The sequence below is a fragment of the Pseudopipra pipra genome, chromosome 21 (assembly GCF_036250125.1).
Source record: "Pseudopipra pipra isolate bDixPip1 chromosome 21, bDixPip1.hap1, whole genome shotgun sequence".
NCBI classification, from domain to species: domain Eukaryota; kingdom Metazoa; phylum Chordata; class Aves; order Passeriformes; family Pipridae; genus Pseudopipra; species Pseudopipra pipra.
In genome coordinates, this window is record NC_087569.1 from 2960966 (window position 1) to 2974419 (window position 13454).

Below are 13454 nucleotides of genomic sequence, written 5' to 3' on the forward strand. Positions count from 1 at the left end.
CCCAACCAATCCAAGAATAAGGAAACCCAAGAAAAAAAGCAGCAGTCCAACTTGTTCCCATTTCTGTGCAGGGAGACCCAGTATCCAGCCCCAATAAGTCTTTAGATCTTTAAGGTCCCTTCCAATCCAAACCATTCTGTGATTCCAAAGGGCTGACATTGCCCAGCTCCTGAATGTGGGTCCCTGGAAGGTTGATCCTGAGGAGCACAGGGGTCAGAGGAGCCTGATGCTTTCACTGTGTGATTTTTTTTTTTTTGGTAGGTTTGTCCTTCAGCCTCTCTCATGTCTAGGAAGAGGAGATTTGAATAAGGTGTTTTTCATATCCATACTCTTTTTTTCCTGTGTGTATCCTCCAGTGCCCAGAGATGGCTGGATCCCTGTAGTGACCTTTGTCCCTCTGTGGATTACACAAGGCTTTCTGTCCCCTGCCCTATTGGATACTCTTGGAAAAATCAAGGAACTCAATAGCTCTGAGACTTCATGAAACATGGAGGGTGTGAAAGTCTTCAGGAGGGTGGTGGTAGTGGAAAAGATGTACCTTGTGTGTGTGTGCAGGGAGTGACCACAGGTTCAGCACTGCTGAGGCCACACTTTGAATCCTGGGGTCAGTTTTGGGCCCCTCATTGCAAGAAAGACATTAAGGGGCTGGAGCATGTCCAGGGAAGGGAATGCAGCTGGGAAAGGATCTGGAGCAGCAGGAGCAGCTGAGGGAGCTGGGGGGGCTCAGCCTGGGGAAAAGGAGGCTCAGGGGGATCTTCTCACTCTCTGCAACTCCCTGACAGGAAGGGAGAGCGGGTGGGGGTTGGACTTGATGATCTTAAAGGTCTTTTCCAACCTTAAGGGTTCTCTGATCCCTTGGCAGCTGGGCTGGCTGTCCCTCTGCTGTTTTCCTGCTGCCATAAACCCCTGTCACAGCCTTGTAACTAAGGAAATGGCCTTGGACATGCTGGTCTGGGCACTCCTTCTGCAGGTTCTTTGGGGATTTCATCCAGTACTGACCCTGCTCAGTGCAGAAGCTTTAGCTAGAGACCTCCCTAGATCCCTTCCCACCTCACCTGGCACTTCTGAGGTGTTAACAGAACAAGGTTTTATTTTGTCCTTGTGATCCTGCTTCTGAAAGTTAAATTGCAGCAAAGCCTGTCTGCTGTGGCCTGTGGAATGGCTGAAAGGCATGAGCACAGTGTGGATTTCTGTGTGTATTTGGGATGTGGATCATGCCTCCCCCGAGTCCACATACAAGGACTGGAGATTTGGGCTTTGCCCACAGAAATCACAGTGCCAGCTTCCCGGGGGAGGCACGTCCCACCACTGTTCCCTGTTCACTCTTCAAGGTGCTTTTTCACTTTCCATTATTCACTGTCTGTTTCTCTTGTCTGTTTATTTGCTTTTTTTTGGTGTTTTTACGAAGGAAATGGCACATTTTCTCCACCTCCACGCCGCCAAACCGTCCCTCCTCCAAAACCCAGACGCTCCAAGAAAGGTCTGTGTCACCCACTGCCTCCTCTTTGCTTTCTGCACTAGGATTACAGACTGCATTGAATTTTTGCTACTTGCTTACAGGACCCCCAGATGTTTGTCTCTGTACGACTGCTAGGAAGTGGAAAGAGAGCCCATCCCTGTGCTGGTGTTAAGTTTTTAACAACAGTGATGTCTTTTATAGTTTTGGAGCTTGACCTCTGCTTCTTGTTACGTCCCTGAGTCCTGGTTACTGGCGTAGACTTTGAGTTGCATGACCAGTTTGCTTCTGTTGTTTGCTGCCTTGGTCTTTGTTCTTTTTATTGTGGTTTGTCACCTGTGTCTTGTGGTCACTGTGGCAAGATGAGCTCTCACTGATGAGGCATTTTCTTCCCCCCAGCAGGGCTGGATAAGCAGGAGAAGTACAAGTCTCAGCCAGGTGAGAATTGCTCTTTTTTTTACCACGATTGATTGAAATACAGACTTGTTTTATGGTCAGGGGCCTGTGGTGCTGCTTGAGACTGTAAGAAAAGAAGAGTTTTAGTTCTTATGATTTAGTCATGGGTGCAGTGGCTTTTGAATAAGCAGGGAGTGTTTGCAGGGGGAGGGCACTTGTGGTTCCCTGAGGAGCAGGAAAATCCCTCACTCATCCTTAGGATCCAAGGTCCTTTCAGAGGGTGCTCATTCTGCTTCATCTGGTGCATCATCTGTTGATGTCCAGAGAAGCCAAGGCAAACCCCTTGCCAGCCCATCCAGTTCTGACCTGAAACAGGGTTTAAATCCATGAGATGAAATGCTGGACAATGTGTGTGATCTGGAACACCAGGCTTGGCTTTTGTAGGCTCAGAGCAGCTCTGTCAGTAATGGGCTCAGCAGGCAGGTGGGGGTGGAAGTGCAGTGTGTTCCCTGCATGATGAGATCCCTTTGTGCTGTTCCCCTGGCACTTGGTGGATCAGTCTTGTAGCTCTACAGCAAATCATTGTGTAGGGGAGGAGAAATGTCCATTTGAGACACTGTAAGGAGTCTGCTCTGCTCTGTGTATATACACACAGATATATATATGTGTGAATAATTTGAAAGCATAAAATAAAACATTCCTATATATAGGGAGAACACCAGGATGCTGGAATGGGGAGATGTCCCCACTTCTGTGCTTATGAGGTGATAGAGGAGATCAGAAAACTGCTTCACCAGACATCCTCTGAGGTCTCTCTCCATTCAGTTCCCCCACTGTTCTTTTTGCTCAGTTCACTACAAGAATGCTGAAGGAGTTGCTGTGATTGGGGATTTTGTCCTGGTACTTCCAGCTCAGGATATTATGTTTCATTTCTTGTCCTGCAGGACAGAAACATGAAGACATTGAAGCAGAACTGCTGACTCCTCGCAGGATGGTGGCTGTCTTTGACTATAACCCCAAGGAGAGCTCTCCAAACGCAGATGTGGAGGTAACCACCAGCTGCTCACCCTTTTTATAGGGTTCTTTTTCCTTTCTCTCTTTTCCTTCTATCCCAGAACACTTTGGTCCAACCAGAGTCTCAGTGAAACTGTGTTAGTGTCTCATGGCTTTGTAACATCCTTTAATGATTAAGGACTAAGCAGATCTGGGGCAGGAGGAATTCTTACCAGCTGATCCAGGAAACCCTCTGGGAAAAGGAAAAGCTGCTTAAGGGTTTGAAAGCACTTCTGGTACTTAATGAGCGTGAGTTTTGTGTTAAATACCTGTGTAGGTATTTAAGCAATGTAGCAAGAAGATTTAACTCCAATTTAATGGATCAGTCTTCAGACTTCTTCTTTTTCAAGCAGTCCCTCCATGTAGAATCATAGAATCATGGGATAGGTTGGGTTGGAAGGGATCTTAAAGCTGATCCAGTTCCACCCCCTGCCATGGGCAGGGACACCTTCCACTAGCCCAGGTTGCTCCAAGCCCTGTCCAGCCTGGCCTTGGACACTTCCAGGGATGGAAAGGAGTATAATTTAAACAGGAAGGGATATAATCCAAACAGCATTTTTGTGGATAAGCCTGTTCCAGGTGGAAAGGTGGCAGTGCAGAATCCTTCCTTCAAAAAGGAGATTAGCACATGCCCTGTTCTCTGTTCCCCCATAGCTGTGTTAGTCCACTCTGAGCAAACATGAACGTGGGGTTTGGATTCAGATCCTTTCTGTGCATCCAGAAAGGAATGTCTGGCCAAGACATGGCACAGTTTAGGGAATGCTTACCTCCCAGGCTGAGTGTGTCATGAGCAGAACATCCTGCAGCTGAGGACAGAGTGTTTTAGAGATGGTAGAATATCTTGGGAGAGACAATGAGAGCTCGTATCCAGCCAAAGAACACTGTAAGCCCTTGTCAACAGGAAGATAACTGTACTTTTTGCAGGGATTTGGTCTTCCTAGAACCTTCTTATTGCCAAGAGCTCAAATTCTAGGACCAACCTGGTGCAGTTCTGTTGGAGATCCTCCTTCCCAGGATATTCAGTCACTTGTTCTGCAGGAAGGGGGCAGCTGCTGCTTGTGAACTGCACCAGACTCCTTGTAGGATCAGCTCTGCCTTTCTGTGAGTGAAGTTCCCAGCAAGTGTCTCCCTGGAGCAAAGCAATTCTCAGCCAACAGGAGGAAGCTGCTGCCTCCAGAGAGAAAGTGAGGACTAGGGATGTAATAAGGTAACATATTGGAAGTAGGTGCCTTCCAGCTGACACTTGGGAAGTGCCAGAGTGTCTTGAGTGGGACACAGCCTGTTTGGAGCCTCCACTGGGCAGATTGTTCCGTTAGAAGATGCTGCTGACACCTTTTGTCTTTGGCCCTGTGCTCCCCAGAGCACGTGCTGGGGTGTCTGACAGGACAGAGGGTGTGACAGTGTGTGCTGTGGTATGGGCAGGTTCTCCTTCCAGGTCTGATCTCCCTGTTTGTGTGGATTCCTGCCAGTGACTAATCCCTGAGCACTGCACACAGACAGGCTCCTCCAAGGGAGCAGGGTTTGTAATTATACTGAAAGAAATTAAAGGTATTTCTGTGTTTGCTCAGCTTATCCCCAACACACCTTTCCAGAGCAGATGGTAGGTCCTATTTTGAAGCTTTATTAAAACTGCTTTAAGAAACAGGCTTGTTTTTAATTTACAAAATGCTTCCTTAGCAGCAAATTCCACAGGTATCCACTTCAGTTACTCTCCTGAATCCTGGTCCTGCAAGACTAAACACAGTGGGCTCTCTCTGCCAGGGTGACTGTGCAAGAAGCCCAGGGGAGCCTGTTCCTGGAGGGAAATCCCAGGCAGAGCCTCTCCTGTGACCTCTGTTCTCTCACTCTTTGCAGGCTGAACTGACTTTCAGTGCTGGGGACGTCATCACTGTGTTTGGCTCCATGGATGATGATGGATTCTATTATGTAAGTGCAGGGGTTGGGAAGGGCCTGTGGCTGCACTGGAAGTTGCTGGAGTCTGTTGACTGGCAGGAAAGCAGAAATCAGGGAACAAAGGATTCTAATTTCAGAAAAGAACCAACCCCAGTTTTACTCAGTGCAGGGCAGTTTGTTTCTGGCAATCCATGTTCCTGCTGTAAACCCAATATCATGGAATGGTTTGGGCTGGAGGGGACTGTAAAGCTCATCTTATTCCACCTCCTGCCATGGGCAGGGACACCTTCCACTAGCCCAGTTGTTCCAAGCCCCGTCCAACCTGGCCTTGGACACTTCCAGGGATGGGGCAACCCCCAGGGATGGGGACACTTTCAGCTTCTCTGGGCAACCTGTGCCAGGACCTCACCACCCTCATAGCCAAGAGTTTCTTCCTATTATCTAATCTAAACCCACCCTCTGTCAGTTTGAAGCCGTTCCCCCTTGTCCCAAGTCCCTCTCCAGCTCTCCTGGAGCCCCTTTAGGCCCTGGAAGGGGCTCTCAGGTCTCCCAGGAGCCTTCTCTTCTCCAGGTGAACCCCCCCAGCTCTCTCAGCCTGTGTCCAGAGCAGAGGAGCTCCAGCCCTCAAATCATCTTCGTGGCCCTTAAATATCCCAGTGGTTCTGAGTTTCTTTCTTGGCATCACTTGCCTGCAGGTTTCCCAAAGCCTCCCACACATTTGTCCGTGCACATCTGGGCAGAAGCAGCTCCTTCTCGGAGCTGATCCATCACCAGGCACTGGGACACTTGGGCTGGAGGCTGCAATGGTGCCCCAGGAACACCAACACCTCCCTGGGGGCTGTGCCTGCCCCCCAGCTCTGTCTGAACACGAGCCTTGGCCCTTGGATCATCCACCTCTTCCTGCAGGGAAGGCTGTGTGTCCTCACACATCAAAGCCGAGGTTCCAACTCCAGGTTAAGGCTGGAGGGGATCACTGGGAATGTTTTCATAGTCTTGGACAAACAATGTTGCCAGGGTGGGTTTTGCCTCACCCAACCACCTCCTGTTGAACTGGAGACAACTTCCTAGGAATAAATAATGCAGCTCAGTGATCAGGGGTGCAGTGCCTACAGGACACTGAACCAGTAGTGCCTCATTCTTTAAAAACATTAATAAATCCCAGAGCAAAACAAAGGCCTCTGGAAAGCCAGTGGCACAGTCATCTTCCAGTTGCTTCCAGGATGGCAGTGGACTTTTTTTGAATTTGTAGAAGGGACCATGTTGCTGGAATATCCTTTGTCCTGCCTTGCTTTTCTTCCTTTACTCTCTCCTGTGTTTTTGGGCTCTGAATTGTTCCACAACTAACGAGGATGTGAGCTCTGGGATTTGCTGAGGATCCTTCCACCAGGGGAGTGTTCTGGGCTTCTCTCAGCCTTCTCTGCACCTCAGGTTACTATTTCTCCAGCAGCCAGGAAACCTGATGTGAGAACTGAATGTTCATCTTGCAGGGAGAGCTGAACCAACAGAGGGGGCTTGTCCCATCCAACTTCTTGGAAGCTGCTCCTTCAGATGGAGACGTGGGGGAGGAATTTCACTCAAAAGATAAAGAAGCTTCTCCTCTGAGTGCTGAGAGCCAGGTAAGATGTGTGACTGCATGGACAGACATCCAGGCTGGGATGTGGCTGGAATTGGCCTTGCACAGCATGCAGGATGGATGGAATTGCTGAACTTGCTGCATGAGCCCAGTTCATCCCATGGGAGACACTCAGGAGTTTAGAGGGAGTGCTGGGAGCTCTTCCCAAAGACTTGTAGTGCAAAAAGAGGCACAAAGCAGTAAAACCTGCTGGGGCCTCAGTCTCATTGTGGTCAGGTGGGTGAAGAGCATCCCACATCCCACCAGAAAATTGTTTGGGTCCACAGGGTGGTCAGTGGTGAAATCCTGCTGCAAGCAAAGCACTTCAGCAGCTCCCCAGACACAGGAAATTCCTCAGTTATGCTCATATCCATGCCAGAGAGTTCTGGAATTAGTGACACCCAAACACCAATGCTCTTCCACCCACCCTGAGTCAGATATATCTTAATCCAGGCCGAGGTGCTCCTGGGTAAATTCAAAACACGCTGAGGGATTTCCCAAATGGATCTGTGGGATGGATCCTAGAGCTTTGAAAGCATCCCACAGATGCAGGGAACTCAGAGGTCAAGCCAACCCCTTGTAGTATTTTGCTGATACTCCTGGAACAAATGCTCAGGTAGGAAATTTGGGTCATCTCCCAGGCTCGGTGAGTCCTCGGGGGGTGAGGCCAAAAGCAGCTCCCTGGTCATTCCAGGGCCTTGTGTCACTCCAGGGTGGGAGGCAGGGGGAGACCCAGCTCAGTTCACATGTGCTCAACCTTCAGTTCTTCCTGGGAGGTTGTTGGCACTGTGTGGTGGTGCCAGCCCCACAGGAGTGTTGGAGCAGGCCCAGGCTGGCTCTGAGCCGGTCCTTAGGGAATGTGTGGCCCTGCATCCAGCTCTGTTGAAGGTTCTACTGGTGCCACCCCAGCTTCCCTGCTCTCTGCAGAATTCCTTGGCTTATTTCTCATGCTCAGCTCTTCTCTGTATCCACCTCCCCTTTCAATCTTCAAATGCTGCTTGGTCTCCCTTAGGCTCCACCTCAGCCTCATCCCTCACTTCCAGGCATTCCAGGCTCTGTGGGTACAGGGTTTGCACCCCAGCCTTGATGCCTTCTCACACAGAGCAGGCCTGGCTCAGAGATGAGATTTGTGGGCAGCTTTTTGGATTATCTTCTAAGCTCAGCAGCTGTCTGGGTGCCCTGTGCTTCCCTGTTTAGGAACCTGGTCTGTGCTGGGGAATCACAGGTTAATCAGCTGTTTAAGAGCCCTGAGGTGACACAGGTCTGAATTTCTGGGGTTCCTTCTTCAGCTTCCCTCTCAAAATGATTTGCTCTTCTCAAATTACCTCATCTGTTGGAAGAGAGGCTGCCAAATGAGACCTGAACCCGTAAAATAAACCAGGTGGAATTCTCAGTGTAGCTTATTGCAGATCTCACCCTTCCCTCCAGCAGCACAAGGGCCTGTTTCAGTGCTGGGGGTCCTTATTCCAGCCCCAGCCTGGGTTCTCCTGGAAACCAGGGGGGAATTCAGGTGACCTTTCTGCCACTTGCAGGTGTGAAGGGTTTGTAAAGCCAAAACCACTTTCCTTTCTGCTCTGCACTCCTGCTGGGCTCAGCAGTGGGTGACTGATCCCCCAGACACAGCAGGCCCAGATATCCCTGTGTGCTGAAGGCTGGAAGCTTTTTTCCTGTGATGCAGGACACTTTTTTACACTTTCAAGTATGTTAGAACAGCCCACATAAAGTTTCAGCCTTGCCTTCCCTTCAGACCTTCCCATTTGTCTCCAGTCCTCTGTGCCAGAGATCTACTGGAGCTTCCCCTTGCATTGGCTCTGACTTGGGGTCTGCAGAGCAGGAACCTACTACCTCAATTTAGGATGGATTTGGTACTTCTGGTACTCTCCTGATCCATGAACTGCTGTTCTCTGTAGTCTGAAGACTTGGGAAATTCAGTCGGTGATGATTAAACCAATTTTATTTCAGTGGGAATCAAACTCTGTAGACATGACTGTGCCTTGGCTGCTTGTGTGTTGTGCCAGCCTGACTCCTGTCCTGCTTCATCCCTGATTCACCTGGATCCCTGTCTTGAGGAATTCTGGCTTAGCACTCTTAGCACTCCTCTTGCTTGTGCTTTGCAATCCAGATCTGTCTAAACAGCTTCCCAACGTGAAGGGCACCTTTTCCCCCTTTTAAAAGTGGTACATTTACCCTGCTCAGAACCAAACTTGTATTAATGAACTGCATTTAAATGTGTTTAGTGATAACTGAGGAGGCAGAATCTGAGCCCACAGAGGTTTGGGCTCAGTCACAGCAATCCCAGCATCCCAACCTGTGGGCAGAACACCTGATGGGGAAAGCAGAAGGAAGAAATACCTCCTCCTGTAACCCAAACATATTCCATATCCATCCCTGAGCTGGAATGAACTCTCACAGTGATAGAGCCATACCTGGGGCTTTCCAAACTCCAGGGGCATATTCACTCCACAGAGTTAAGGAACTTGCTTGTTCAGTCTGCTGTTGGCAAAACAGGCTCCCAGCAAATTCCCAATCCCAGCTTGAGCCCTGGCACTCAGGGGGCATGTGTGTGCACCATGGCACAGCTTTGGAATTGGTTAAAGCTCAGCCAGAAGCTTCTCCAGCGTGATCATGTGAGTGATTTCTGAAATCACTTGTAACTTCTTGGATTTGATGTTTTCCCCCTGTGTGTCACTCCCCTTCTCCCTGCTGCCCTTCCAAAGGCCTGAGAATAAGGACAATTTATTTCCAAATTGATACTTGGGGAAGGTGGATCATTTTGAATGATTTCTGAGTAAATCTTAAAATGCTGGCGACTGAAAAGGTGAAGCAATTGAACTTATGAACTGACAGCATTTGGGGATTAGAATAAACAACAAAAAACAGCAGCAGAAAGAGGAGGATCCAAGAAGTTCTGGTCACAAGCAGGGCCCCAAAACACTCGTGGGCACCAGCTCAGAGCAGTTGCTGTAATGCTGTGGCTGTCCAAGGATTATTTTTGCATCAGTAACTTGCAGTTTCTGTCAAAGACTGATTGTAAAGCACCTTCAGAAAGTGTTTGATTCTAATTGATGTCATGTATTTATTTCTGCCTGTGTTACGCACCCGGGACGGTTCTTTTCTTCAGAGAATGAGGAAGAGAAGAGTCCAGTGATAGATATGAATGATACATAGAGAGAGCAACCATGTAAGTGTGTGTGAGAAGACCTTCAACCTCCCACCCAGCACTTCACAGGGTCCTGCCCCTGCAGTTTGCTCCTTTTCTTGCTTGTAGTTTGACAGGCTGGTTTGGGGCTGTTCTGGCAGGTCCCCCTTCAGACCCTCCTGTGTCAGACCTCACCCTGCCAGATGGGTTCTGTGTCAAAGACAAGCCATGATCTGTTCAGCACATTGTTTGGAACAATTATCAGGTGGTTTTGGGGACCAGGATATTCAGGTTTGGGAAAGACCTGCTTTATAATTCAGCCTGGCCCTTCTACCACCGTCCACATCAACTTTGTTTGGCCTCTGCAAGCTCCTGCTCAGGCTGAGCACACTCACCCTGGACTTTTTGCCTTCCTGATTTTACTCCTTCCTGACAGCAGTCCTGAAACCCCCCTGCACACCCTCAATTGAAGAAAACAGTAACATTGAGTCCCCAAAACCAACCCTGTGTGGATAATTGTTCTGTCAACACTTAAACAACTTTGGGGCTGGGTGGGTGAGACCCCTGGTTTCAGGGGGCAGTGGGAGCAGATCTGTGTTTTTCTTTTCTGTTTTTTTCTGTTGTTTTCTAGAAATTGTGCAAGTCAGTAATACCTGAGAGAGCACTGAAACCACCCCCTGAAAACTGACATCACTCTTCTGTTTATCAACTCCAATAACTTGTATGAGGATCTTGCCAGAGCAGTTTTTCCTTTATTTTTTTCTTGGAGAAGAAACCCCAATTTTAGTATCATTTGTTTCTTACCAGGTGATTCTGTGAACTGGTTCTGTTGATTTTCTGCCACACAGAGACCTCTGAGAATACCTGCACGTGATTGTGTTGGGAGAGAGTGTCTCAGGTGTGGAACTGCCTGGGCATCCTATTCCACAGCAGGATGGGACTTCCAGCCACAGGCAGGACACTGCCTGTCACTGCCTTTGGGCTGTTTGATATTTGATAACAACATTGATGCTGCAGTGTCCTTATGACAGTAAATAATTGTGACTGTGAGTTGGGTTGGGTACCTGCCTCTCAGTTTGCACAGGGCCTTCCATCCACAACTCTACAGGAGAAATTGTGTGTTGGGCCACCAGATCTGCCCTGAAAGTGTTCCACCTTTGCCAGGAAAGTGGTTTCCAGTGGTGGATGGGCAGGGCCTCCCCTGCTCTGGCTGCTCAGGGGTGACTGATCCCCTGGATGCAGCAGTTTGGCCCAGATATCCCTGCATGCTGAAGGCTGGAAACTCTTTTCCTGTGTTTCATGACACTTTTTTAAACAGAAATGCCTTTAAGTGTGTTAAAACAACCCCTGTAAAACAGCCATGTTTCAGCCTTGCCTTCCCTTCAGCCCTTCCCATTTGTCTCCAGTCCTCTGTGCCAGAGATCCCACAGAGCTTCCCCTTGCACTGGCTCTGACTTTGGGTCTGTAGAGCAGGAACCTTTTGCCTTAGGTCTTGCACAGCCCTTGTTCTTATGAAATTTGATTTTGTTAATGTCCTGCCTTCTGTCCCAGAGTCTGTTGGAGCCCACCAGGCTCCCTGGCCCAGGGATCCATGGATGCATCAGTACCTGTCTCCATCTGCACTCCCAGGAGCTGCTTCACTTACTCAGCTGTGGAGCAGCATCAAGTCTTCTAGTGGGGCTTTTCTGCTCTCCTGTTCTTAGCCCAAAATTCAGGAATTTTAGAATGTCAGAGCTCAGGCAGGGCCTGGGCCATGGGTACTAAAAGTTCAATCCACTGGAAATTTCCTAAGTGGCCCTGCACCTTCCCAGAGGAGACTGGTGGGGAGAAGGCCAAGTTAGAGAACTCCGAGTTGATGTTGGTGTGACATCCTTCAGCAGCTCTAACTTCTGCTTTTTTCTTTTGCTTTCTGTTTTATCCCCCCAGCTGAACCCAGATGGGTGTGTTGATCAGAGTGACTCCTCACCAACTCCTCCTTCTCCACCACCTTCCTGCCTTGTCCCGTGCCCAGAGCAGGCGTCGCTGCCCCTTCTCACCCGCAGCGACGGCCCTGGGCAGAGTAAAAAGAAGAGAAGCTTCTTCTTCAAAGGGAAAAACCTCTTCAAAAAACTTGGGTCCAATAAGAAAAACTAACGAGGGGGGTTATTCTGCACAGAGACTGAGAGTTCAGGAGAAACCCCCTGCAATAAGCTGATTATTTTCATAGGGAAGAAGTGTGACTTGAGAAAATTGTGGAGTGGGTGTGGGAGCTGTGCCTGCTGAGAGCCCCCCAGGGGGACAGTGGCTCTGGGGGTGTGAGGGCTGAGCTCTGGGGTGCAGCTCCCTCCAGGCGCTGGTTCCCTGTAAATATTTTCATTTCAGAATTCTATTCTGGCTGTAATTTAGCTAACTGGCTTTTCCCAGCAAAGCCCCTTAGGAAGAGACCCCTTGTACTCCACCCCCTGGTATTTCTCTGCTCCAAAGGAGCTCGTGGCAACTCCTTCACTTCCCGCAAAGAAAAGTTGCACTTTTCTGTTCCCTGACTCCCCTTTGCTGTCTCTGGGCTGACGAGTGAGTTCTGATTTGTACTGTAAACTGTAAATATGCAGCTGTGCCTAGAGCATCCCACACTGCCTCAGTCAGGATCCAGCACCAGGACATTCCCATGGAGGAAGGAGCAGTGCCCTGCTGGGAGTTGGTCCTTCAGCCTCTGGCTTGGGCTGCTGGAAAGCTGCTCCCGCCTGGTGCACCTTGACCACGGCCTGGCTGGGGCCTCCGCCTTATGATTTATTTATTGATCAGTTTATTTATGGGTTTCTTGAGCTCATTATTTATTTCTCTATTTATTTATTTATTTGTTTGTTTATTTATTTCTTTCCCGGCCGCCTCTTCCCACGGTTCCCCTGGGTTGTTTTCCAGGCTGCTCCGGAGCCCGGAGCGTTGGGAAGAGCGGGGCTGGGGGATGGATGGAGAGAGTTTGCAGCTGTTTTCCTGGGAGATGCTGTGCTCCTGGAGTTCAGACACATCCCTTTCCAAGCCAGGAAGGGTTTTGTACCACATGGTTCCTGCCCTTTCCCGTGTTTCTTCCGTTGCATGTTCCAGTTCCTTGTTTTTGGAAGGTGAGGTACGTGGGTGGTGCCAGCACAGTGTCCACGAGTGGTGGTGGTACAGTTTGTTTTTATTTAATATCAAATTTTATTATAATAAAGTCTATTTTCACAAAAATACATTTTCCTTAAAAAAAGCCAAGGATTCGGTGATGCTTCTTTGGGGAGGGTTGGGGAGGGCAGAGAGGGAAATGATCCCAATCATGGAACATTCTGCACCTTCTGTGTCACCTTCTCAGTGGGACAGACCCGTGTGTGGTGCTCCTGGGTGGGAAGGGCACAGGGCTGAGAGGGAGGAGGCCACGGAGATGCTCCCAGGGCTGGAGCCCCTCTGCTCTGGAAACAGGCTGGGAGAGCTGGGGGGGTTCACCTGGAGAAGAAAAGGCTCCAGGGAGACCTGAGAGCCCCTTGCAGGGCCTAAAGGGGCTCCAGGAGAGCTGGAGAGGGGCTTGGGACAAGGGATGGAGGGACAGGACAAGGGGGAATGGCTTCAAACTGACAGAGGGTGAGTTTAGGTTAGATAATAGGAAGGAATCCTTCCCTGTGAGGGTGGGGAGACCCTGGCACAGGTTGCCCAGAGAAGCTGTGGCTGCCCCATCCCTGGAAGTGTCCAAGGCCAGGTTGGACAGGGCTTGGAGCAACCTGGGCTAGTGGAAGGTGTCCCTGCCCATGGCAGTCTGAGGAACAAGACAGGCTTTACAGTCCCAACCCAAAGCATTCTGTGATTCCATGATTCTGTGATTTGGTGCTTTCCTTGTTTTAATTGGCTCCTCCACAATGAGCCCCCTCATCCAGGCTGGGAGCACGTGCCTGTGGAGA

At 49.6% G+C, this 13454-nt stretch overlaps 1 protein-coding gene across 11 annotated transcripts in view; it reads left to right on the forward strand.

The window, feature by feature from the left end:
- The window catches only part of TSPOAP1 (TSPO associated protein 1), a 62711-nt gene extending 49939 nt beyond the window's left edge, over window positions 1–12772 (forward strand). For 3 of the 11 annotated variants that reach the window (XM_064677659.1, XM_064677648.1, XM_064677658.1), the window contains 7 exons: window positions 1409–1480; window positions 1561–1626; window positions 1859–1894; window positions 2797–2900; window positions 4760–4831; window positions 6286–6414; window positions 11476–12772. In XM_064677659.1, the coding sequence (XP_064533729.1) occupies window positions 1409–1480; window positions 1561–1626; window positions 1859–1894; window positions 2797–2900; window positions 4760–4831; window positions 6286–6414; window positions 11476–11682 (686 nt within the window). In that variant the 3' untranslated portion in view covers window positions 11683–12772. Of the gene's footprint in view, window positions 1–1408; window positions 1481–1560; window positions 1627–1855; window positions 1895–2796; window positions 2901–4759; window positions 4832–6285; window positions 6415–9531; window positions 9592–11475 lie in introns of those variants that run through there. The other 8 variants (XM_064677655.1, XM_064677650.1, XM_064677651.1 and 5 more) reach the window with 8 other exon arrangements.
- The last annotated feature ends 682 nt before the right edge of the window (window positions 12773–13454 follow it).